General features: G+C 41.8%; 1 protein-coding gene and 1 non-coding gene across 3 annotated transcripts in view; both read right to left on the bottom strand.

Moving 5' to 3' along the window:
* Positions 1-26,695, bottom strand: part of NUDCD1 (NudC domain containing 1) — an 84,751-nt gene that overhangs the window by 30,603 nt on the left and 27,453 nt on the right. For both annotated transcript variants that reach the window (XM_038744809.1, XM_038744810.1), the window contains exons 3-6: positions 21,612-21,797; positions 11,241-11,421; positions 6,388-6,570; positions 4,959-5,166 (exon numbers count right to left, since the gene is read on the bottom strand). In XM_038744809.1, coding sequence (XP_038600737.1) covers positions 4,959-5,166; positions 6,388-6,570; positions 11,241-11,421; positions 21,612-21,797 — 758 coding nt within the window. The remainder of the gene's footprint in view (positions 1-4,958; positions 5,167-6,387; positions 6,571-11,240; positions 11,422-21,611; positions 21,798-26,695) is intronic.
* LOC119927806 lies at positions 17,193-17,330 on the bottom strand. The gene has a single exon (XR_005450775.1). It is a non-coding gene; the product is annotated as a small nucleolar RNA SNORA7 (small nucleolar RNA).

Here is a 26,695-nt window from a genome sequence, read left to right as displayed (position 1 = left end):
CTTAATGATAATAATAACAATAACAATAATAATAGCATTTGTTAAGTGCTTACTACGTACTGGGCACTGTTCTAAGCACTGGGGTGAATATAAGCAAATTGGGTTGGACACACTCCCTGTCACACATGGGGCTCACAGTCTCAAATCCCCATTTTACAGATGGGGTAACTGAGGCAGAGGTCACACAGCAGACAAGTGGCCGAGTTGGGACTGGAACCTATGACCTGACTCCCACTACACCGTGCTGCTTCCCACGTCATGAGAATGGTTGCTTCTCCCATGGCTCCTGGGCCCAACTTCACTCCGCCACCTTTACAGCCTAGGTGCTCCACTGCCTCACTGCCCAGACATCCTAACCCAAGGAGAGCCAAGTAGAGACGGGGCAAAGATTGGCAGTAAGGCCACGGAGGCAACAGCACAAGGACACGCTACAGAAGCCCATAGCCACAAGAATCATGGCAAGTACCGGTGCTTGTGTCAGGGGGTGAAACATCAGCCTGAATAGCCTAATGATTTCTATTTTCCTAGGCAACATACACAGTGATTTAAAAAAAATGAATTTATGTAAATCAAATGGGCTTATAAAGAATTCATTAAAAGACCACCTTCCACAGATTTGATTTAAAATCCAATATAACATTACGTAATTACATTTTACACCTGATAGAAAACTACGTATTAAAAGAGTAATTGAATAAGATAAGCTCTCTCACTAATTTAAAGGGGAATTCAGTGCACTGCTGAAACTAAATACTCCATTACCTGAATTAAAATCTGCTTTACACTGAATTTAGCTCAATGTCTACCACCTGCCCTAATCAGTTATGTATAACTAGATTCCCAGATAATCACTGCTGTACAAAAGGAGACTGTTTCTGTCCTGATCCGAGTTCTGCTTCTGACACTACATGTCACCAGTCTCTCCACTCATTCAGTGATCCTTGCCCAGCTTGCATTTCCTGTTCTTCTCACTACGGCTGCTGCTGGAAGCTCAAACTCAGTTTCTTGGCCTCTTCCAAGAATTGGAGAAGCAGCAGAAAAGCCATTAATGCTGACTGCAGAAAGGCTTCCTGGCTTCTCTGGCCAGATTGTGGATGGGGAAACACAAACGGTAGAAACAAACAAAGGCTCATTATAAAAAAAAGAGAGAGAAATTAAATAGTAGACAAAGCTAACTTTAAAAAAAGCACGGGAAAGACACCTGAAAACTGGAGGTCAAATATAAAGAATATGAACAGAATGTAAAGGTTTCATTCCGAGTCACTTAATCTCACTTCACATTCACTCCCATTGATTTATCTACCAATATTCTACAGGTGATTCCCTAAGTACCCCTTGCTAACCCTGACCTCTCAACTCCATGGCAATCTCACATGGGCAACACTTCAGGCTCAGTACTTTGAACTTCAGGCTCAGTACTTTGAAAACTGAGCTCCTCCTCTAAATTGTCCCTTTCTCCACCTAGCTTTCCTATCACAGTTGACACCACCATCAATCTTCCCGCCTCTGAACTGCAATCAACCAATGTTACTAAGTGCCTACTCTGCGTAAAGCACTGTACTAAATGCTCAGTGTACACAAGAGTTAGTAAGCATGATCCCTGCTTTCAGGAAGCATAAGATACAAGGGGGGATATAGACACTATGCATCCTCTATGCACTTGAACCTGTGACCTTTGGACATTTGATATTTGCCCCCACCCCAACCCCACAGCACTTAAGTATATATTCATTTATTCAATTGTATTGAGCGCGTACTGTGTGCAGAGCACTGTACTAAGCACTTGGGAAGTACAAGTTGGCAACATATAGAAATGGTCCCTACCCAGCAACGGGATCACAATCTAGAAGGGGGAATATATCTTTAAATTAAATATCATCTATTATGCATTTATATTACTGTTGGTCTCCCCATCTAGACTGTAAGCACATTACGGACAGGGAACGCGTCTGCTAATTTTGCTATACTGTATTCTTCCAAGTACTTAGTACAGTGCTCCACACATAGTAAGCATTCCATAAATACCATTGATTGATTAAGGGGTCGACAGCAAGACAGGCGAGATCGAGGCACAGTGAGAATGTTAGCACCAGAAGAGTCGAGTGTACAGGCTGGATGCAGGACAAAAGGTGAGGTAGAAGGGGGCAAAGTGATGGAGAGCTTTAAAGCCAACAGTGAGGAGTTTTTGTTTGATACGGAGGTGGATAGGTAAACACTGGAGGCAGGGCGACATACCTTCAAAGATGCCCACATCTTCCCCATCCTAAAAAAACCCTCTCTTGACCCCACTGCCCCTTCTAGTTATCGCCCTATCTCCCTCCTACCCTTCCTTTCCAAACTCCAAGAACGAGTCATCTACACTCGCTGCCTCGAATTTCTCAATGCCAAGTCTCTCCTCGACCTCCTCCAATCTGGCTTCCATCTCCTACACTCCACCGAAACTGCCATATCAAAGGTCACCAATGACCTCCTTCTTGCCAAATCCAACGGCTCCTACTCTATCCAAATCCTCCTCGACTTCTCAGCTGCCTTCGACACTGTGGATCACCCCCTTATCCTCAGCACACTATCCAACCTTGGCTTCACAGACTCCATCCTCACCTGGTTTTCCTCTTATCTCTCCAGCTATTCATTCTCAGTCTCCTTTGCGGGCTCCTCTTCCCCCTCCCATCCCCTTAATGTAGGGGTTCCTCAAGGGTCAGTTCTTGGTCCCCTTCTGTCCTCTATCTACACGCACTCCCTTGGCGAACTCATTCGCTCCCACGGCTTCAACTATCATCTCTATGCTGATGACATCCAAATCTACATCTCTGTCCCTGCTCTCTCTCCCTCCCTCCAGGCTCGTGTCTCCTCCTATTAAGTGCATACTATGCGCCAGGCATTGTACTAAACACTGGGATGGATACAAGCAAATCGGATTGGACACTGCCCCTGTCCCATGTGGGGCTCAGTGTCAATCCCCATTTTACAGATGAGGTAACTGAGGCACAGAGAAGTGAAGTGACTTGTCCAAGGTCACACAGCAGACAAGTGGCAGAGTCAGGATTAGAACTCAAAGCCTCCTAACTCTCAGGCCCATGCTCTACCACTAGGCCATGCTGCTGCTTCTATCTTGTTCAAAATATAATTAAAAACAAAAGCAAGATCATTCCGTTATAACACAACTGAACAAAATATCTCAAACTTATTTTATGTAGATTGCTAGAAAGGGTGACTTGGCAAAAATGAGATGTTCCAGCTTTTTTTAAGGTATAGGTATACTTTATATTTATTTATTATTTTCTAGCCTAAAGATTTACAGGAACACGTGAGTTCAGGTTCAGAGAGATACATGGTTCAGAGAGATACATGCCTTTTATATGCCTTCATGCTCTGCACAATATGTAATTCTTGTCCAAGTAACTAATAGATAAGTACTTTTAAAATGGAGACTGAAGTTTTAATAATTCAGCTTATATTAACACCCATGAGATTCCAACATTTTAGATAGCCTCATTTCAGTGGGTACTTATTTCAAAACTTTTTCTCCCAGGTAAATAGCTCTTGAGCATCATGTCTGATAAATCTACAAAATTCACCTATCAGCATCTTTCCCCTATTGCATTTATTATTAGGTAATTACTTTCTAACGAAAGCCGAGGAGGAAACTGAACAAAAAGATCACATTTACTGAGTGAACAGTGTGCTTGATATTGTCCTAGCAACATAATCATTTTACACTAATAGATTTAAAGGATTTCCAAAGCTACAGAACCACCTTCCTTTGATATTTAAAGAATTCTTGATTTTTCTGTACTATCCTTTCAGACAGGGCCCTTTAAAATAAGTCTAAGTTTAGCTCAACTGGCAAAATAAACCCAAGGAAGGTTTTCCCCGCACTATTAAGCCCTTCTAAAATATCTGCCATCACAGATGAAGAGGTTTAATAACCGCCACCCTGCATTGAGTAGCCCGACTAACTCGTCAGGAGAAAGAGCTATTTCAAAGGTTTTTTGAAAACATTATTGGCTTTCGCGACAGTCTGATCCGATTCGGAGAATCCTACGTTCCTAAACGACCAATGTCACCTGGAAACCATGGCAGGTCGCATCTCCTCTTCCACACTAAAATGGCTCCATCAGCCACTACAAGTTTAATGAAAAACATTGCCCCAAGCTTATGTTTATTAAATGCGGTGACAATTTACATTGTGTCCGGCTGTTGCCCATGGCTATCGCTCTGCTATTGCTTGTACCTTTGTGCATATTAGGATATGTTTGACATGGCTAATCCCTGCTGCCCTCGATTCTACCACAAAATAGGATCAAGTACAATAACATGAAAGTTCCGGCTAAATATCTAAAAGGGTCTATTAAGGTAATGACAGTTGCTTGTCAGGGATGTTGAATACATTATGGAATAAATCTACCTATAAATAAAACAATTCTAAGACTGTGAAGTAAAGCAATGTCACCTAATAGAAAGAACACAGGCCTGAAAGTCAAGGGACCTGGGACCCTAGTTCTGCCCTGTGCCTGCTGTGTGACCTGGGGCAAGTCACTTAACTTCACTGTGCTCAGTTTCTTCATCTGTAAAATGAGGATGAAATACCTGGTATCCCTCTCTTTTAGACTGTGGGCCCTATGTAGGACATGGACTCCATCTGACCGGATTATCTAACATCTACCACAGTACTTAGTACAATGATTGGCACATTGGTATTTGTCTAACAGATACTCCAATTACTATTGCTATTATTATTATTGGGAGGTCTTTGAGCTAAAAAAATTAAAATGAACCATGAATACCCATTTCTTGACCTGTTGAAGGATTTGGATGCTTGAATACAGTAGAAGAATGAATGCAAAAATGTAAGAATGTAAAAAATAAGCTCACTGTAAAAACACCTAATTTCACCTACACTTCTAGATCTGATACTACTCGATAACCAAGAGTGCATAAAGACGGCACAAAAATACCTGTTGTTCTCTTTAATTATCCATGTGCTGCTTTCGTGGTCAATAGAAGAATAGAGTTTTCCTTCCACCAAAGATGGCTGGTTCTTCAGAGAAACACTGAGATGGTCAGGGGAAAATTGTACTAGTATGTCCTCTTTAGAAGTATCGTGTGGAAGAGGTATTATTATTGTCAAGTCATCTTCAGTCTGCTGCCAATGATATTTCGGTTCTACAAAAAGAAGCAACGACCCAGTTATGAAAATCCTCTCCTTTAGGGCATGGAAAAAGGTATCAATAAAAATGCAAACACCTATCTATTCCCTCAAGTCTAACGAAGTTCTAAAACCCGTATCAAATTTCTTTAGGCAAGTGGATATTTTCTAACACCTTGAAAAATTCTCCTTTATTTTTTTGAAATCTACTTGATGGAGGAGGCACATTTATGACTTACAACAAGTTGAGGAAATGCCATTACTAAAATGGAAATATTCTAAATTTACTATAAAAAACAAACTAAATTAGGTAAATGTTTTCTCCTGTACAGACATACCTTCAGCCCTACTGAGAGTTTTCTATGAAGGTGAATCAAGTACCTGTGAAAGAGCTCTTGGATTCTCTGGCAGTAAGAGTTGAGACTGAATGGATGAGAATAACTAGGGGAGTCATGAGGACAATTTGGGGAACCAAGGCCTTGTAACCATGACCACAATCAATCAATCAGTCAATCAATCGTATTTATTGAGCGCTTACTGTGTGCAGAGCACTGTACTAAGCGCTTAGCACTGTACAGGCCTTTTGTGCCTGTTCAGCAGACTACAATTACTGGGGTGGAGGGGAGAAAATCTATATAAGCCAGAGTTGAGGTGTATATAGGGGAAATGGTGATACAACATTATTTAAAAAAAGAATGAGACATCAATTTATTTTCTTTGGCTTCCCACTTTATCACTTCAGAACTTCAGTAGAGATCTATGGATTTAGAATCCTACTGGAAAATTGATATGGCCTCAATGAAGCCCCTAGCCACTAAATTTTAAATGGTCAGGCCCCAAAACTGCATGTCAATCACCACAATGTGTATGTACCCTTTTAAAATAACATGCAAATAAATTATAGTTATGCAGGATCATGCAGGTACTGTTCAAAATTTTCTGACAATTTTTTGCAGATTTCATAACCGTTTTAATAATAATAATAATAATAATGTTGGTATTTGTTAAGCGCTTACTATGTGCAAAGCACTGTTCGTTTTAGACTGTAAGCTCCTCGTGGATAGGGATCACACCTACCAACCCTATTATTGTACTCTCCCAAGTGCTTAGTACAATGTTCTGCAGAGGTAGGCATTCAATAAATACCACTGATTGATTGGGTGTTCGTCTCATCGTAATTATAAGATGGATCTCGGTTTATTTGTGAAGTGCCAAAATAAGATAACCAGGAGAAATACCTTTGGTTTTATCTTCCATTGTCTCATCCTTAGTTTCTTCAAGCTGCTTATCATCCTGAATAAATCTGAAGGATTTATAAGAAGCAATCATTAAGCCATCTCCACCAGGCTCAATAGCTGCATAATGAGGCACTGATTTTCCATGGAGAATGTTACGCTTGAAGATTTCATATTTTTGATCATCTGTAAAGAAAAGGGAGTGAATTATTTTTATAATGGTAATCAAGTAAACCTTCAGACTCAGGATTTCTCTTTTATCAAGACTTTCTGAAACACCTCACCCAATTTCTGTTGACAAATGGTACTTTTGTTTGGTCACTGAATGACCATATTTGCAGCTTCTTAGAATCTGGAATTCAGTCATTTGGGTTCTCAGAAGGCTTCTGTTTTCTCAGGCAGCAAAATGTAAATAATAGGGAAGAAGTGTGGCCTAGTGGTAAGAGCAGGGGCTCAGGAGTCAGAGGACCTGGGTTCTAATTCTGGTTCCACCACTTGCCTGCTGGGGTGACCCTGGGCGAGTCACTTAACTTTTCTGTGCCTCAGTTTCCTCACCTGTAAAATGGGGATTAAATAACTGTTCTTCCCCCCTGAGACTATGAGTCCTATGTGGGACAGGAGCTGTGTCTGATCTAATAATAATAATAATAATAATAATAATAATAATAATGGTACTTGCTAAGTGTTTACTATGTGCCAAGCAGTGTTCTAAGCACTTGGGGTAGGTACAAGGTTATCAGGTTGGGTACAGTCCCCGTCCCACATAGGGCTCACATTCTTAATCCCAATTTGGAGAAGTGAATTGACTTGCCCAAGGTCACACAGCAGACATGGCAGAGGCAGGATTCGAACCCATGACCTTCTGACTCCTAGACCTGTGCTCTATCCACTAAGCCACACTGCTTCTCTAATTATGTATGATTTGATTATCTTGTATCTATTCCACTGCTTAGCATAAGGAACTTAGCAAATATCATTATTATTATCATTATTATTATTATTATTATTATTATAAAAGGTGGTTGATTCAATTCCCAGCAACTATCTCCCTCTTCTCTGCAACACCTATTCATCCCTGAGATCAATTCTGACCCACCTATTCATCCCTGAGATCAATTCTGACCCATCAATTCATCCCTGAGATCAATTCTGACCCATCAGTTTCCACCCTCTACTGTAAACTCTTCTGAGCATGAGCTGAGAGTAGTCAGATCAAATCCCTACTGGCCAACTGATCAAGATTCTTATTACTGAGATAGTGGTAGTATTTTCTTTCTCTAGCCAGTTCGGAATTTTCCATCACTTTGAGACCATGAATTATGCGTTAGTAAATAAATGAACAAATCACTAAAAAAAGTATTCTGACATGTAATCCACTAAACAGCATCTTTGCCAAATGGTAGCTGTAAACTATTCTGTGACTCTATTATTAAGTACTCCTCAGTGACATACAATTTTGGTGCAGAGTTTGAAAAATGAATATAATGAATGAATATAATTTAAAAATGAATATAAAAATGAATATATTATGAATATAATAATAATAATAATAACGATGGCATTTGTTAAGTGCTTACTATGTGCAAAGCACGGTTCTAAGTGCTGGGGGGGATACAAGGTGATCAGGTTGTCCCACGTGGGGCTCACAGTTTTAATCCCCATTTGACAGATGAGGTAACTGAGGCCCAGAGAAGTTAAGTGACTTGCCCAAAGTCACACAGCTGACAAGTGGAGGAGCTGGGATTAGAACTCATGACCTCTGGCTCCCAAGCCCATGCTCTTTCCACTGAGCCACACTGCTTCTCTGAACAAAACAGAATCATCATCATCATCAATCGTACTTATTGAGCGCTTACTGTGTGCAGAGCACTGTACTAAGCGCTTGGGAAGTACAAGTTGGCAACATATAGAGACAGTCCCTACCCAGCTCATAGTCTAAAAGGGGGAGACAGAGAACAAAACCAAACATACTAACAAAATAAAATAAATAGAATAGAGAATGACTAAGTAAACACCAAGGCCTTCAAAATCAACTTTCTTTTTTATTGAAATCACATATATTCAAAAAATACGTTTTCCCTATGTCTTATGGTCTAGGACGGAGCTGAGGAAGGGAAGAGGAGTAAGAGTTTAAGGAGGGAAGGGATACAGCACATTCCTTTGAGGAGCAGGTCAAGAGTCAGGCCCTTTCAAGCCCGAAGGACATACGCTGAATTGTCTACAAATAGCACACAATGTTTCCTCTCCATCCCCCCCATCTTACCTCCTTCCCTTCCCCACAGCACCTGTACATATGTATATATGGTTGTACATATTTATTACTCTATTTATTTATTTATTTATTTATTTATTTTACTTCTACATTTCTATCCTATTTATTTTATTTTGTTGGTATGTTTGGTTCTGTTCTCTGTCTCCCCCTTTTAGACTGTGAGCCCACTGTTGGGTAGGGACTGTCTCTATGTGTTGCCAATTTGTACTTCCCAAGCGCTTAGTACAGTGCCCTGCACATAGTAAGCGCTCAACAAATACGATTGATTGATCGATTGATTTCTGGGCTCCAGAAGAAGCTTGCAAGTCATGGAAGGAGGGCACAAAAGCCTCCACAAAGGACTCCAGATGGACACTCAACCACAGACGGTGGATGAGATTTGATAGCCCGCCTCAGTCCCACTGTACTTCCGAATATCTCCTTACCCTCTACCATTTCCCCTGACTGTCACATTTATTCTAAAACCTGTCTCCCCTTCTATATTGCAATCTCCTGTGGGTACTACACTGTACTCTCCAAGGGCTTATATTACAGTGCTTTGCACACAGCAAGGGCTAAAGAACTCTTAGATTGACTGGCATCAAGAGCTGTCTTCTGGGGTTACTATTTGAAGTATAAGGAGTGGCAGTTTAGGAAGCTAGTGATATCTGTATTCTTATCCCTACTGTCAGTCCAATGGCAACAACACGTCATTAGCAATCAGGAGACCTGGGTTCGAGTCCAGTTTTACCTCTACACTCTAAAAGGGGCAAATACTTCATATGCACATCGCAATGTGTTCTACCTCTGTCCACTCCACTCACTTTGGCCCGGTGGGGATAAGCAGGAAAAAGAGGTCGAGTGATAGTGCTCTACTATAATCAATTTTTCTGAGCAGGTATTTGTTTCTAAAGTCTTATGATTCTTTCTATCTTCCCATTTTTATATGTAAAAAATAAATATAAAGCAGCATGGCTCAGTGGAAAGAGGCGGGCTTGGGAGTCAGAGGTCATGGGTTCGAATACCGGCTCTGCTGCTTGTCAGCTGTGTGACTTTGGACAAGTCACTTCACTTCTCTGGGCCTCAGTTATCTCATCTGGAAAATGGGGATGAAGACTGTGAGCCCCATGTGGGCCAACCTAATTACCTTGTACCCCCCCAGTGCTCAGAACAGTGCTTGGCACCTAGTGCTTAACAAATGCCATCATTATTATCATTATTATTATTATTCTCTGTGCCTCAGTTACCTCGTCTGCAAAATGGGGATTAAGACTGTGAGCCCCACATCGGACAACCTGATCAACTTGGATCTACCCCAATGCTTAGAACAGTGCTTGGCATGTAGTAAGCGCTTAACAAGTACCAATTATTATTACTATCATATATATGCGCACACACACACACACACACGCGTATGAGTGACTTCTGGAGAAGTAGCGTGGCTTAGTGGATACAGCATGGGCTTGGGAATCAGAAGGTCATGGGTTCTAATCCCAGCTCTGCCACATGTTGGCTTTGTGACCTTGGGCAAATCATTTCACTTCTCCGGGCCTCAGTTACCACATCTGCAAAAGAGGGATTAAGAGTGTGAGCCCTAGGTAGGACAGGGACTGTGCCCAACATGATTAACTCTATCTACCCCAGCGCTCAGATGAGTGCTTGGCACATAGTAAGTGCTTAACAAGTACCATAATTATTATTACCTCTAAATATGTATACATATATATATACACAGATATTTTAAGTGCTTAACAAATGCTATTTCAATAGGCACAGTTTAAAATTAGTGCCTTCATGCTATGTCAAAAGATGCTTTGTTATATTGCTCTTTTAACATAACATCAAGGCACTAATTTTAAGTAGTACATAAACTGTGACTTCTGGAATAATAATAATAATAATAATAATAATGATAGCATTTGTTAAGCACTTACTATGTGTCATGCACTGTTCTAAGCTCTGGGGTAGGTACAACATAATCCAGTCAGAAACAGTCCCTGTCCCACGTGGGGCTCTCAGTTTAAGTAGGATGGATAATAGGAAACTGAGGCACAGAAAGTTAAGTGATTTGTCCAAGGTCACACAGCAGGCAAATTGAATTAAAATGAATTAGTAGGACTACTCCACACCAGGAGTACCAGTATCAAAATAAACCTTAAGAACATAGAAGCCAGGACTTTCTGAAAGACTGCCAATGTTAACCTTCTCTTTGTTCAGTTTCCTTGGGTTTAATTCACTTCAGAAACGTTCCATGCTGGGCTTTCAAATGCCTCATTTTGAAAACATAAAGTAAGTATTCTGTGAAAATATCACTTTGAATAAAGCTTTCATGGGGCAACAGACTTCAAACACCTAAGTAGAACCATGTTTAAAAATAGCCTAAAGTTCCCCTAAGAGCCCTGAACTGATCATTCAAGTAAGACAGTTCAGAAGTGCCAGTACTGGTGGTAATTTTGTAAACTAACACACAGCAGGGACAAGAAAGCTATCACTGCATGGCAGGAGTGCAATTTTTTTTTAAGTATTTATAGAATGTTTCCCAGTGGCAAACATTCAGACAATTTTATGTCTTTGTAAATACATAGGAATATAAAGCACTTATTACCTTTATTTATCTTACTGATAGTAATCCATTCCAAGGAAACATAGAAGCCACTTCCTTTCATATCCAATTCTTCCTTCTCTATTCGAAGAAGCAGGGCAGCTATTGATGGTACTTCCGATTTTATAAAGGAAACACTATGAATTATGACAAAAGGCTCCCCGAGTTCTTCATTAAACCTAATCTATAAGGAAGATAAAACAAAACAGCTGTAATTAAAAAAGGAAGAAGATATGTTCTCGAAAACCTGCATAAAATTCTGCTGCCTTTACAGTACCATATTCTTACCTTTTGGAATGCCACCTTGACAAGCACGCTAAATAATGCAAGCCATAATAGAGAGGTAGACAAACTGACACTAATAATAATAATAGTGGTATTTGTTAAGTAGTTCCTATGTGCCAGGCACTGTACTAAGCAATGGGGTGGATATAAGCAAATCGGGTTGGACACAGTCTCTGTCCCACATGGGGCTCACAGTCTCAATCCCTGTTTTACAGATGAGGTCACTGAGGCCCAGAGAAGTGAAGCGACTTGCCGAAGGTCACACAGCAGACAAGTGGCACAGCCAGGTTTGAATCTTCACCTACATAAATGATATTTAGGGTGTGAATATCAGGGACTGACTTGTACTTCCCAAGTGCTTAGTACAGTGCTCTGCACACCGTAAGCACTCAATAAATACAACTGAATGAATGAATGACTGTGGAACGGGGACTGTGTCTGACCTGATTAACTTGTATCTACCCTAGCGTTTAGAACATTGCTTGACTTGTAGTAAACGCTCAACCAATACAATAATAATGATGATGATGGAGTCTTCCACGGTGAATGATGGACAAGCCTCAGTTCCGAGACTTCAGCATGGGAATTTAGATAAAGGATCAGTATCAACAACCAGAGAGGAATGATGGATTTTCTGGGATCATTGATAAAGTGGTCAGATTTTTAACCTCAGGCACCAGTGGTTGGGCTTTCCGATGAAACAATGCAGAAGCACTCAACTCTCCCCAAATGACTGAACAACCTACGCACGGGAGACGTCAGTGAGAAGATACTTATAAGGCCCCCTCCCATTCAGCTCTGACGGTGTCACCTCCATTGGTACACTCGTCTGAAATATGCCTTGCCAGCGTTTGTTTGCTCCTGGTTTGGACCGAGGGCCACTTTGGAGGCAGTTAAGTGACTTAACCCAAAACGGATTCAGGAGAGATGTCGTTCCTGTTGCCCACTTGTTCCAAGGTGAACGGGGCACCCCCCATCGCAAGGTCAAATGCTATCTCGTGACTGACCGAGCCAGAAAAGCGGAACTAGGAAGGATGGATGGGACACCATCCCTCATCCCCCTCTCCATCCCCCCATCTTACCTCCTTCCCTTCCCCACAGTACCTGTATATATGTATATATGTTTGTACATATTTATTACTCTATTTATTTATTTATTTATTTTGTTAGTATGTTTGGTTTTGTTCTCTGTCTCCCCCTTTTAGACTGTGAGCCCACTGTTGGGTAGGGACTGTCTCTATATGTTGCCAATTTGTACTTCCCAAGCGCTTAGGACAGTGCTCTGCACATAGTAAGCGCTCAATAAATACGATTGATTGATTGATTGACACCGCCCCACCTACCAAAACCGCTAGGTTGACATTCCCAGGCCAGGAGTACAAGGAGTACGGAAGGTGTCCCTTGCCCCTGTGCTGATCAAAAAAGGTGTGCGGGACAGGGAGGTGCGGAGATTGGACAATGGAGGCCGGAAGCTGGAACGGCCTGGGAGCGCAGGTATAAATACCTGTGGCCTCTGACCTTCTGGATGGACACTTGCAGCAGCTGGCTGCGTGTCACCTCTGCTCAGAGCGTGGGATGCCCGCTCTGCCTGCACCGAGTAGGAGCTGTAGGCGGGCGAGTGTCCCACTGAACGCTCATGGGGCTGGAAGCTAGAGAGCTTCACCACGGGCGTGGAACACATAAATGTATTCCTCTCATTTGGGAAGCGTTCGGCCGTGGGAGCTAGGTGCTTCGCCAGGTGTGAGTGAATTCCCCGAGTAGGAAGCATTCGTGGGCAGAAGCCAGGTATTTCGCCATGCGTGAGTAATGCATAAGTATACTCCTCCTGATAGGGAAACTCCAATATAATTAAATAACCGTATTCCTCCCAGAAGTAAAGTTCAATTCACCATACGGAATACATTTTGTACGACTCAGCCCTTGACTCTGGCCTCTTTCTCTCGCCGTGCCGTTTCCCAAAGCCCTGCCCGGGCGACGGGTGACATCACTCCACCCACAGTACTGCGCCCTGGGACTTCTCACTCTAACGAGTTTTCAAATTGCAGCTATGGTCTGCGCAACTGTGAGTATTTAATTATCCTAACACAGATACGTATTAAAGTGGAAAGAGAGGTCAAAAGCAATTTAAAAAGCCTATCTTCTAAGGAAAATATTTATTTTAAATGTAACTTTAGTAGCTAAGAGTTCTTTTGTCAGGTAGAACAAAAACAAAATGTTGCACCGAGCTGGCCAGGATAATTTACACCTAAATGAAATTTGTCGGTCATTTCCTTGTCCAGAGGGGGCTTCTTTCAGGATGCAGGCTTCTCCAAATCAAGAAAGGGATTTCTTCAATGACAAAACAGAAACATATTTACTTTACGTCAATGGTCCCCTATGGGTGACGACAAGCTTTTAAATACCTTAGTTCCAGAATAATACTAATGTTTTATTTCAGGTTTCCTCAACTGTACTATGACCATTAAGCTCACACAGTTGGTTGGGAACAAGCACAGCTCTAACTCTACAACAGTTCACGCCACTACAGAGCTTGAAGTGGAGCAACTGATCTCTGTAGGTGAAATCTCTTGATAGAAAGGTACGGTAATTGGGCCCACAAGCAACTGCATTAAATGCACGGAGAACTATAGGAATCGCAATTCTTTAAAAGTTCCAATGCGTCCAGAAAATACTCTTCAGTTCTTTGTAGGAACACTGAACCTCTGAAGAGCTATTAGGTAGAATACTCTTGTTACTTACAAGGCAGGGCTCTGTTATATAGGCTGAACTAATAGTACCTGAAAAGCACTTCAGAGTTCCAAGGCCTAGGAGTGCTCTTTTGAAAAAGCAAGAGTGAGCAGGAAAAGGCAAATGGGAAGGAATTTACATTGGACAGCTGCTTGCGCTAGAGGCCAAGTCCCAAAATGACTTAAACAACAGTGTTGGACCCAGGAGTAGTGGTAGAGACTGTGAGCCCACTGTTGGGTAGGGACTGTCTCTATATGTTGCTAACTTGTACTTCCCAAGCGCTTAGTACAGTGCTCTGCACACAGTAAGCGCTCAATAAATACGATTGATTGAAATGCCAGATGAGTGCTGGGGAAAATATTTCTATGTCAACCCTCTTACTGATTGACCCAGGCAAAGGTGGAAGTAGGACACTAGTAGGTAGGAATAGAGAAAGCTATGAGAACTTCTGGGCCTGGAGACGTGTACGTATGTGCATGTGTACATGCCTGGGCATGTCAACTGGCAGTTTCTTAAGCCCTGAACCTGGAGGTCCAGGTACTCTCAAAGCAGTGCTGGGCATATTCCTCTTGGTTGGGGAACCTCCCATCAGGAATAAACTGAGTGGGAGCTCAGAAGCGCTTATTACAGTGCTCTTCACACACTCAATAAATACCATTAATTGACTGATAATGAGAAGAAGAGGACCAACTGTAACCTAGGGCATCCAATTATGAGATTAACAATGCATAAAGTTGGGAAGGTAATAATAATAATACTAATGATGGTATTTGTTAAGCACTTACTATGTGCCAAGCACTGTTATAAGCGCTGGGGTAAATACAAGGTAATCAGATTGTCCCACGTGGGCCTCACAGTCTCAATCCCCATTTTATAGATGAGGTAACTGAGGCACAGAGAAGTGAAGTGACTTGACCAAGGTCACACAGCAGACAAGTGGCAAAACCAGGATTAGAACCCACGACCTCTGACTCCCAAGCCTGTGCTCTGGCCACTAGGCCATGCTGCTCCTCTAGGGTCTCTATTGTATAATTGGCTGTGAGGCCTGATTATCTCACATCTAGCCCAGCACTTACAAAATTATCCAGCAAATAGAAAGCACTTAGCAAATATGTATTATTATTATTATTATTATCTGATTTATCTTTCCAGCATTCATCAAAACTTCTTCCTCAAGTATTAAAGGAGGGCAGTACATGGAAAAAGCATTTGGCCTGAGCTAGTCCTTAATTCAGTCAAGGATTGAAACCTCAAATTCACACAGTTAATCCACAGATGAATACTGGGTGACTTTGACCATTTTTGTGGAGTGTTCATTAGAACAGCGGGGAGGCTAGGGACCTGGAGAATTTGTAAATCCTCACTGCATCCCATTAGACTAAGTTCCTTGAGAATTAGAGATAATGTGCTAGAGACAATGGCAATCTATTTCCATTAGATTGTCCAGTATTTCTTCTATACGATGAACATACCTTTTCATTAGTAAGAGTGGCACATAGCAGAGCTGCACCAGAAAACCTTAAATATTCACCAAAGCTAATATTACAAATGTAGTTTTGTATTGTAAAACCAATAAATAACCACCATATATAATAAACCTTCCTGGTCCACCAGTGACCTTTTCTAAGTCCCATACATCTTGTTTTCTTTGATGATTTTCATCAGGGCACCCAATCAGCATTCTTGTGGATAACTGACATTATGCCAGGCACACATCTTGATGCAAAGCCATCATTATATGGAATTTTTGCAAAAGTCCTCCCCTAGATTGTATAACTACATAGAACCTCTGACCCTTCCTATAGCACCAAAGGCTTTAAATTCCTTTCCCAAATCATTCTGGATACCTTGCCATTTTGAAACATGGCACTTAGTGACAGAAGCTGAGGCAGAAGAGGCTGGGTACTTAAACACCCCTCCCGGCCCCCCAATATTAGTCAGAAGAAATGGGGAATAATTCAAAGAGATGCCAATGTCCCACTATACATAAGGATTGCCCCCCACCCGCCATAAGACAATTTTTTATCTCCCTTTCTTACCAATGGTTTCTCTTTTTTAAATCCTCAAATGTAAACACCTGAAATACATGACACAATCTCACTCTCTCTCTATAAAAGTAAATATTTTAAAATGACACGAAGCCATTAATTTTAAGCTTTAATTAGCCCATAAACTGTGCCTACCGGGATCTTGAGGAGAGTCAAACTAGTTGACATATTTGGCTCAACACTGTGAACGTTAATTCTGCTGTATTTGCTAAGTGCTTTCTATGTGCCAAATAACAGTAATCCAACAAAATAATAACCATGTAATCAATCAATCAACGGCATTTATTGAGCACTTATTGTGGGCAGAGCACAGTACTAAGCCCTTGGGAGAGTAAAATACATCAGAATTGACACACATTCCTTGCCTACAAAGAGCTTACAGTCTAGAGGTGACAAACATCAATACAAATAAATAAATTACAGATATGTTACATGAGAGCTATGGGACTGAGGGTGGGGGTGAATACCAAGTACAGATAGTAGCCTAACCAGGTATGTAGTAGGTTCAGAATCCAAACCTTAGGACTGGGTTTGAGCAAGTTGAGGCCCAGACTGGGCTGGGTCCCATGGTTTCAGACTATTATGTACTTATTTTGTATTTCAAGCGCTTAGTACAGTGCTCTGCACACAGTAAGCACTCAATAAATATGATTAAATGAATAAATTTACCCCTTGTCTTATCCTGTCGAGTCATCTCCGACTCACAGTGATGCCATGGACACATCTCTCCCAGTACGCCCCGCTTCCATCTGCAATCGTTCCGGTAGTGTATCCATAGAGTTTTCTTGGTAAAAATATGGAAGTGGTTTACCATTGCCTCTTTCCGCGCAGTAAACTTGAGTCACCGCCCTTGACTCTCTACCACGCCGCTGCTGCCCAGCACAGGGGAGTTTTGACTTGTTGCAGATTGCCTTCCACTTGCTAACCACTGCCCAAGCTAGGAATGGAATATATATGCCTCTGCTTGACTCTCCCTCCCATAGTCGAGACTGGTAGAGTGCTGGAAACTCTCCAGGTGAGACCCTGAGAGGGGGTATTTACCCCATATCTTAGTACAGTGCTTGGCACAAGTAAATATAATGGAGAAATATTGAGCATGCTCTTGAAAAACATTTCTATGTAAGAGTCCAAAAGCAACCAAGAATATCCAGTGTACTTGTAAAAACAGACAGGCCTGCTTGGGGTAGTGACAACAAAATCAGCCTCTTAGACAAACTGGCCCTTTTACTGCAGGCCCACTGCCCAGTGAAATAGGAGAAGCAGCACGGCCTCGCATCTAGCCCAGCGCTTACAAAATTATCCAGCAAATAGAAAGCACTTAGCAAATATGTATTATTATTATTATTATTATCTGATCTATCTTTCCAGCATTCATCAAAACTTCTTCCTCGAGAGCACGGCGGCCCTGGGAGTCAGAAGGAGGTGGATTGTAATTACAGCTCCGCCCCTCATTATTCATTCATTCAATCACATTTATTGAGTGCTTACTGTGTAAATTGAGCGCTTACTGTGTAAAATGAGTGCTTACGGTGTAAACAGCACTGTACTAAGCGCTTGGGAAGTACAAGTTGGCAACATATAGAGACGGTCCCTACCCAACAACGGGCTCACAGTCTGGAAGGGGGAGACAGGCAACGAAGCAAAACATGTGGACAGGTGTCAAGTTGTCAGAACAAATAGAATTAAAGCTAAATGCACATCATTAACAAAATAAATAGAATAGTAAATATGTACAAGTAAAACAGAGTAAAAAATCGGTACGAACATAAATACAGGTGCTGTGGGAGGGGAAGGAGGTAGGGCAGAGGGGATGGAGAGGAGGAGAGGAAAAAGGGGGCTCAGTCTGGGAAGGCTGCTGTGTGACCTTGGGCAAATCACAACTTCTCTCTGCCTCAGTTCCCTCATCTGTTAAATGGGTATTAGGACCGTGAGCCCTACATGAGACAGGGACTGAGTCCCACCTGATGATCGTGTATCTACCCCTCACTTAGAACAGTGCCCAGCATATAGTAAATGCTTAACAAATTTCACAATTATTATTAATGTTATTATTAAATAGGTGCTCTATTAGATATGCATCATCCAGTATATTCTCAGGCTGTAGGAGAATAAAAATACGAAGCATGCCCTGGGAAAGAGCATGGGCATGGGAGCCAGAGAACCTTAGTTTTAATCCTGTCTTTGTCACTTGACTGCTGTGTGACCTTGGGCAAGTCACTTAACTTCTATGCAACTAAGTTTCTTCATCTGTAAAAAGGGGACTAAATCCTAATCCCTCCTATCTAGACTGTGAGCCCCTTGCAGGACAGGGACTTGTCCAACCTGTAGAAACCCCAGTGCATAGAACAGTGCTTGGCACATAATGAATATCGTAAAAAATACCAAATGGCTACTTCCCAATTAAAAGAGGGAGGCAACATATGGAAGTTTTTGAGATTCTGAATGTCTTTTTCAGGTGAAAAAGAGGGAGATAGCCTAAGCCCTCGCGTATTAATGACACCCTCAAAATTTTAAAAAGAACCAACAAGGCAGAAGTAGAAATTGGCATAAGAATCCAATAGCATCCAGGCACTGTTACACAAAAATAGCATAATATGGAAAATATGTCAAAGAAGAAGTTACCAAGGGCAGGGACCAAACTGACAGAAGAGCTAGGAAAGAAAATAATGGAAATTAATGTTACTACAAGTGATGGAGATACCAAAATTAAAGAGAAATAATTCATAGAATATGCAGGGACAAAGAAATGAAGGTGGAAATACAGCAATACTTAAGACTAATAATAATTGTACAGTTTGTTAAGCACTTTCTATGTGCCAAGCACTGTTCTAAGCGCTGGGGTGGATACAAGCAAATCAGGTTGGACAAAGTCCCTGTCCCACATGGGGCTTACAGTCTCAATCCCCATTTTCCAGATGAGGTAACTGAGGCCCAGAGAAATGGGTGACTTGCCCAAGGTCACACAGCAGACAAGTGGCGGAGCTGGGATTAGAACTCCTGACCTTCTAATTCCTGGGCCCGTGATCTATCCACTACACCATGCTGCTTTCCAAGAACAATCTTTAGCTGAGATGGAGGCAGACAGTACTATATCAGGAGTACCTAGCGTCTCTCAAATTAATAGAAGAAGTGAAAGAAACAGAAGTGAGTAAAGCCAGCTGTCCTGCTAACCATTCTATAGATAGTAGGACTTCATTTTCAGGGATTTTAAAGGCTCAACAAATTATAGACTACTTGTAGGATTTCTGAGAGATATTCATTTTAATTGCCCTACAGGGACCATGTCCTGCTTTTGGTGTACAGGGATCTTCTGAACAAATATTGATGGATATTTACTTCCCAAGCGCTTAGTACAGTGCTCTGCACCCAGTAAGCGCTCAATAAATACGATTGAATGAATGAATGAATATTTGAAAAGCTTTGGTTTCAGACCCCAAATCTCTGAGAAAACAAAAATCTAGAATTACCTATTTTACCTCACTAACCCAGCACCCCACTCCTCAAGAACCTCCAGTGGTTGCCCATCCATCTCCCCCTTTTAGACTGTGAGCCCACTGTTGGGTAGGGACTGTCTCTGTATGTTGCCAATTTGTACTTCCCAAGCGCTTAGTACAGTGCTCTGCACATAGTAAGCGCTCAATAAATCCGATTGATGATGATGATGATCAAACAGAAACTCCTTACCCTCAGCTATACGGCACTCACTCAGCTTTCCCCCACCTACTGCAACTTGCTGATGTCCTCCTGTAATCCCTCTACCAACTCTGTTGTACTGCAATAATAATTAATAATAATAATAATAATAGTATTTGTTAAGCGCTTACTATGTGCAAAGCACTGTTCTAAGCACTGGGGAGGATACAAGGTGATCAGATTGTCCCATGTGGGGCTCAGTCTTCATCCCCATTTTACAGATGAGGTAACTGAGGCCAGAGAAGTTAAGTGACTTGCCCAAGTGCTTAGTACAGTGTTCTGCACTCAGTAAGTGCTCAATAAATATCACTGATGGATTGGAACTGTCCTTCGAGTGAGTGTCCACTTAGAGGTAGGTGCTTACGGGCCCTTCTCTGCGTATTCTTCCTCCTTCCTTTTTTCTCCCTTTCCCACCTGCACAGCCGTCTGAAGATATTCCCACCCTCAATCAAGCTGCCTAAAATACTTCTACTCCTTCTGTTTGATGTGGAGATGGATGGAAAACCACTGGAGGTTCTTGAGGACGGGGGGAAACGTGAACTTTTTTTTTTAAGAAAAATGATAGGGCAGCAGACTGAAGTATGGAATAATGATGGCATTTATTAAGCGCTTACTATGAGCAAAGCACTGTTCTAAGCACTGGGGAGGTTACAAGGTGATCAGGTTGTCCAACGTGGGGCTCAGTCTTCATCCCCATTTTACAGATGAGGGAACTGAGGCACAGAGTAGTGAAGTGTCTTGCCCAAAGTCACACAGCTGACAAGTGGCAGAGGTGGGATTTGAACTCATGACCTCTGACTCCAAAGCCTGGGCTCTTTCCACTGAGCCACGCTGCTTCGAGACAGGAGGTCAGCAAAGAGACTGATGCAGTAAACTAGGTGGGCTAGGATATGTGCTTGGATCAACACAGAAGCAGTGTGGATGGAGAGAAAAGGGTGGTTTTCAGCAATGTTGTGATGCTGGAACCAACGAGGAAAAGAAGGGGAGGGTGTCCAGTGATGTATGCATGCCCACAACCATTTCTTCTAACCCCGTGTCTCACTGTGTCCAAACAGTTCCTCACTGTTGGATTAACATTCTATAAACCTCTGCGCCCTAGTCACAACGGTTAGCGAAACACCCATTAGGGCTGAAGGGAATGTATGTGTGCTTGAGCCTATATATCCCAAATATTGCTTATGAATCTGCTGGTATTTCTAATAGTTTGGGACGTGGTTTCAGTGTGGGGCTAGAACAATAGTATTGAATTTCCAGGAAAATGCAAATCCAATAAAATTTACACTCCCGAGCTACAAATATCATGGCAGTGGTATACCCATAATCAAGGCATCACCGTGAAGACACACTTTCATTTCATGACATCTACTGAAGAACCCATTCATATTTACAGGATGCCACATTTTTCAATGGATATTTTCTAAAACAGAACTGCTTCCACAAAAGATGGCTTGAATAATAATTATTTAACTCTACTCCAGTGCTTAGAACAGTGCTTGGCGCATAATATGCGCTAACACATACCATTATTAGTAAGTGCTTAGTACAGTGCTCTGCAAACAGTAAGCGCTCAATATGATTGAACGAATACATTTCTTTTCTTCAATCTAAGCAAAAACCTCACCTCCCACTTTTCAGAAGCACCACTTCCACGTTCGCCCGTTTCAATAAGGTACAATCTCCCTGATCCATCGGAAAGGGTAACCCAGGTCGAAGATGTGAAGTGGAGGGATGCACAAAGACGGTTATCATACGCCATCAAGTCTGCAGGAAGTCTGAATACCTCGCGTGGCTTTCCTAAGGTAGTATCCTAAAAGAACAGAACAACAACAACAACAAAAGAAATCATTTTACCGATTACAGACTTCTTGATGGGTCAGTGGTGACTTTCACTGTCACGAGAGCTGCTGACTAAAAATATTATGGCTGTGTACTTTATTTGTTTCCCACAGTAATAGTGGTTTCCAATTAGGTCAACATACATTTCATTAAAAATGCATTATTATTATCCAACTACATTCCAAATGCACTCCAATTATAAACCAGTGGTCATTTTGCAATCTTGTACAGTTTCTTTTTTGACAGGCTGAAGCTTTAATTGAAACTACTCCGCCAGGCAGCATGCAGGGTACAATACAGAGCATAAAGCATTCAATAACCTCTCAATATTGAGAAGGTTCTGGCTCTTTTTAATCGGGTGGCACATTTGATTAATAATTCAAATAACTGCAGACCAGTTTCCCCTTCCCCATTACTGTCAAGAAACAACTACAGTAATGACCACAAAATTCAACAATTTAGCCTCCACCAGATCTGGAATTTATGATGTCAGGAATGGATCCCTGCTTCCTACCTCTACTCTCTTCCTGCTGCAGAAAGCATTGCTATTTGCTGTGGTTATCGAAACTCGTTTAATCTACGAACTTTCCAAGTTTCAGAACACAGAGACAGAGCAGGGATTCATGAAGGAAAAGGGTGATGGGGATCAAGAAATCAATCAATGGTATTCACTCAGCTTTTGCTATGTGCAGAGCACTGTACTAAGTGCTTGGGAGCATATAATACAAGGTTTGAGAGCATGATACAAGAGAGTACGACACGTTCCCTGCCTACAATAAGCTTACAGTCTAGCAGGGGAGACAAACGTTAATATAAATAATTTATAACATAATTTAAAGACATACAAAAGTGCTACAGGGTTGTGGGCAGGGTGACTATCAAACGCCCAAAGGTCACAGATCCAGGTGCATAGACAATGCAGAGAGGGAGCCGGGGAAAAGAGGGTTTGATCGGAAAAGACCTCTTTGGAGGAGATGTGACCTTAGTAATGCTTTGACAGTGTGTAAAGTGGTGGTCTGCCATATACGGAGGGGAGGGAGTTCCAAGCTACAGGTGAGATGTGGGAAAGGGGTCGGCAGTGAGATAGACGGGGTCGGCAGTGAGATAGACGAGATCAGGGCATAGTGAGAATGCTAAAGGAGCGGAGTGTGCTGGCTGGGCTGTGGTAAGAGGAAAGGGAGGAAGGACCTACTTTGCACTTTGTTTCTTGTTTACAGAGAAAGATTTAGAGAGGCAATCTGAACAAGATATCAGTACAACACCCTGAAGGAAAAACATGGGAGACACAGCTCCTAGAGTGATAATCATTTTTAAAATATCACTACAATCTGAACTTCTTGCTAATTTGGACTCGACAACCACCTGCTTGATATAATTGGTAACGTTCTGTAACACATACGGGAGGCTCAAGATGTAAAATTTCAGTCCAACTCCACTGTTAATACCCAAGAAGAAACATCCTAAAAACAGCATCTTAGTGTTTTAGAATATTGAATCAAAATAATAAGCAATACTGGAGTCAAACCAATAGTCCATCCACAGTCCAATAAACTGATCCCCCAAAATGGCACAAAAGAACACTTGCTGAACAAAATTTCAACCCAAACCACAAAGGTAAGAATGAACCTTCTAACTTTTCCCTCCAATAACACATTACACACTTATCCATTGATTTTACCCCTGCCTGAAGCTATTGCTATTTCTGCCCATACAACTTTGAAGGGTAGTGAATTCCAAATGAATTCACCCTCTCTAGGAAACAGTTTTCTTTTGCTTTTGTACTGTACTATACTCTCCCAAGTGCTTAATACCAAGCTCTACACACAGTAAGCGCTCAATAAATACTATTGATTCTACCTCTCTGGCCCTAACCTCTCTCTTCCTCTGAAATCCCACATCTGCCTCCAGGGCAATTTAACACTTCATCTTCCCTCCCAAATCCTAACTTGTCCACTGCCATTGACAGCACTATACTAAGTGTTTGGGAGAGTACAATGTAACAGCTTTTTTGTTCCTGTGGTTTTTTTTTTTAAATGCATTTGTTAAACTCTTACTATGTGCCAGGCACTGTACTAAGCGCTGGGGTAGATGCAAGCTAATCAGGCTGGACACAGTCCCTGTCCCACACTGGGCTCACGGTCTTAATCCCCATTTCAAAGTTAAGGTAACTGAGGCACAGAGAAGTGAAGTTACTTGCCCAAGGTCACAAAACAGATAAATTGAGGAGCTGGAATTAAAAGCCAGGTCCTTCTGAATCCCAGGCCTGAGTTCTATCCACTAGGCCATGATGCTGTCGTCTGCTGTATGACTCTGAGCAAGTCACTTAACTTTTCTGTGCCTCAACTGCCCCATTTGTAAAATGGGGATTAAGACTGTGAGCCCCATGTGGGACAGAGACTGTGTCCAACATGATTAGCTTGTATCTACCCCAGCGCTTGGTACAGTGACTGGAACACAGTAAGTACTTAACAAAATACTATAAAAACAAAAAAAGGAACCATGCTACTTTGGGATCTTTGATCTAAGGGGGTTAAAGATTCAGGTCTTGCTCATCATCCTTAAAGAATGGTGAATTAAATTATTAAGGTACGTGTCAAGCACTGTTCTAAGCACTGGGGTTGATACGAGTTAATCATGGTGGACCCAGTCCCTGTCCCACATCGGGCCCACAGTCTATGTACTGACCCAAGTACTCATCTAGTCCATTTTCTAGCTTGGAATTTCATTTGAGTGGAACAGAAGGTAGAAGGAAATGCAAAATTACTGAGAAGGGGAGAGGCTGGGGCTGGAGATGTAGATTTTGGAGTCACTGGCTTAGAGATGGTAGTAGAAGCCATTGCAGGGGATGAGCTTCCCAACAGGGTGGATGTAAATGGAGACTAGAAGGGGATCCAGCTTTGAATTGAGGGGACCCCCACAGTTTGGTGGTTTGAGGCAGAGGAGGAGCCAATGAAAGAAACCAATCACTCTTCCCCTCTTCAAAGCCCTACTGAAGTCTCACCTCTTCCAAGAGGCCTTCCTAGACTAAGCCCCCCTTTCCCTCAGCTCCCCCACCTTCCGCACCATCAAATCACTTCCTTTGCTCTTCCCCCTCTCTGCCCCAAAAGCACACACACACATACATATATATATACACACACACATATATGTGTATATATATATATATATATATATAATTCTATTTCCACTGATGCCTGTTTACTTGCTTTGATGTCTGTCAAACCTGTTGTGGGCAGGGATTGTCTCTATTGCTGAACTGTACTTTCCAAGCGCTCAGTACAGTGCTTTGCACGCAGCATGCGCTCAATAACTAAGATTGAATGAATGAATAAAAGAAACCGAAAGAGAGCAGCCAGAGAAGTAGGAACAGAAGAGAATTGCGAGAAGCAACGTGGCTCAGTGGAAAGAGCCTGGGCTTTGGAGTCAGAGGTCACGGGTTCAAATCCCGGCTCTGCCAATTGTCAGCTATGTGACTTTGGGCAAGTCACTTAACTTCTCTGTGCCTCAGTTACCTCATCTGTAAAATGGGGATTAAGACTGTGAGCCCCACGTGGGACAACCTGATCACCTTATATCCCCCAGTGCTCAGAACAGTGCTTTGCACATAGTAAGCGCTTAACAAATACCATCATTATTATTATTATTATTAACTGTGTCAGGAAAACCAAGGTTAGACACTGTTTCCAGAAGAGGGTATTCCACAGTGTCAAAGGCAACTGAAAGATTACAAAGAATTAGACCAAGGTCTAAGTATTTACCTATGAATATATACTTTCACTCCTGTTGCTTAAATCTAGGTACAGATTCATAAGCAGAATGTGCCTTACCTTTCAGACTGCTACAACAAGTGGAAAAAAAAGCAATAAAAAATTTAATCAACATACCATCCACTATGACCACGAGAAATTTACGAAGAAACGTTTACCCTCTTGAACAGTCTTTTGGCTGGAAATAACAATCCAGCTGAAAGCCTTCATTAATTTTATTTTATAGCATGTACTTTAAAAATACCATTTAAATACCCTTTCTTTCACTTCAAAAACTGAATAAAAAGTAGGTAAAGCTCAAGGAATGTTGCATACCTACTCTTAGACTTTATAATTTATGGGGCATGCAACTTTTCAGTAACCTCCTAAAGCACAGTTTATAGAGCTTTTTTTTTACATTTATGTAAATTGGCAGAGTGGTTTTCCTTATGTATTCACTACTAAAATCAGCTGATGATTGGATGTAAGACCTACCAGTGCGTGTATAGAAAAGAGACAAATCGGGAACGAAAAAGGCATGATAATCATGAAAGATTACGGGGTAAATATCACCAGCTTGAGTAAAACTACCTGTCATGTAAAGAGTTTGGCACTAGCTACCAACCCTTCCCCATCATTCCCAAAACAGTTCCCGACACCTTCAGCAATGGCAGCTTCCTCCCAATACGGATGGCAACCTGAAACGGGGCAATCCATCTTAAAAGAGCACTGCTATTCCTTTCTGAATGTAAAGGGGTTGATGAAGCAGTATAAATTCAATCAAACTCTAATAATCTGTACTCTCCCAAGCGCTCTGTACTTTCCCAAGAGAGTACACAATAAGCCCTCAATAAATATGATTATTAATAATAATAATTCAAACACAAGGGTCGAATTGGATAATGTGTACAAGCAAGGGTGTCAGACATAGAGCGAGAACTACGAGTAGTTCTCAGCCCGAGGTTCATCAGGGATGGGATATACACTCCATCTTATCGGAGAACCGAGGCTTCTGACTTATCTAGTCATTGAAAGAGGAGGCCGGAGTCACTCCCTTTGGTGGTAGCCCAGGCCAGCAATAACACCCTGAATAAAACCAACCAATCTTTCTAGATCAGTTTTC

The sequence above is a fragment of the Tachyglossus aculeatus genome, chromosome 4 (assembly GCF_015852505.1).
Source record: "Tachyglossus aculeatus isolate mTacAcu1 chromosome 4, mTacAcu1.pri, whole genome shotgun sequence".
Lineage (NCBI taxonomy): Eukaryota > Metazoa > Chordata > Mammalia > Monotremata > Tachyglossidae > Tachyglossus > Tachyglossus aculeatus.
Note: the sequence above shows the minus strand (reverse complement) of the source record. Positions and strands in the feature narration are given on the sequence as shown.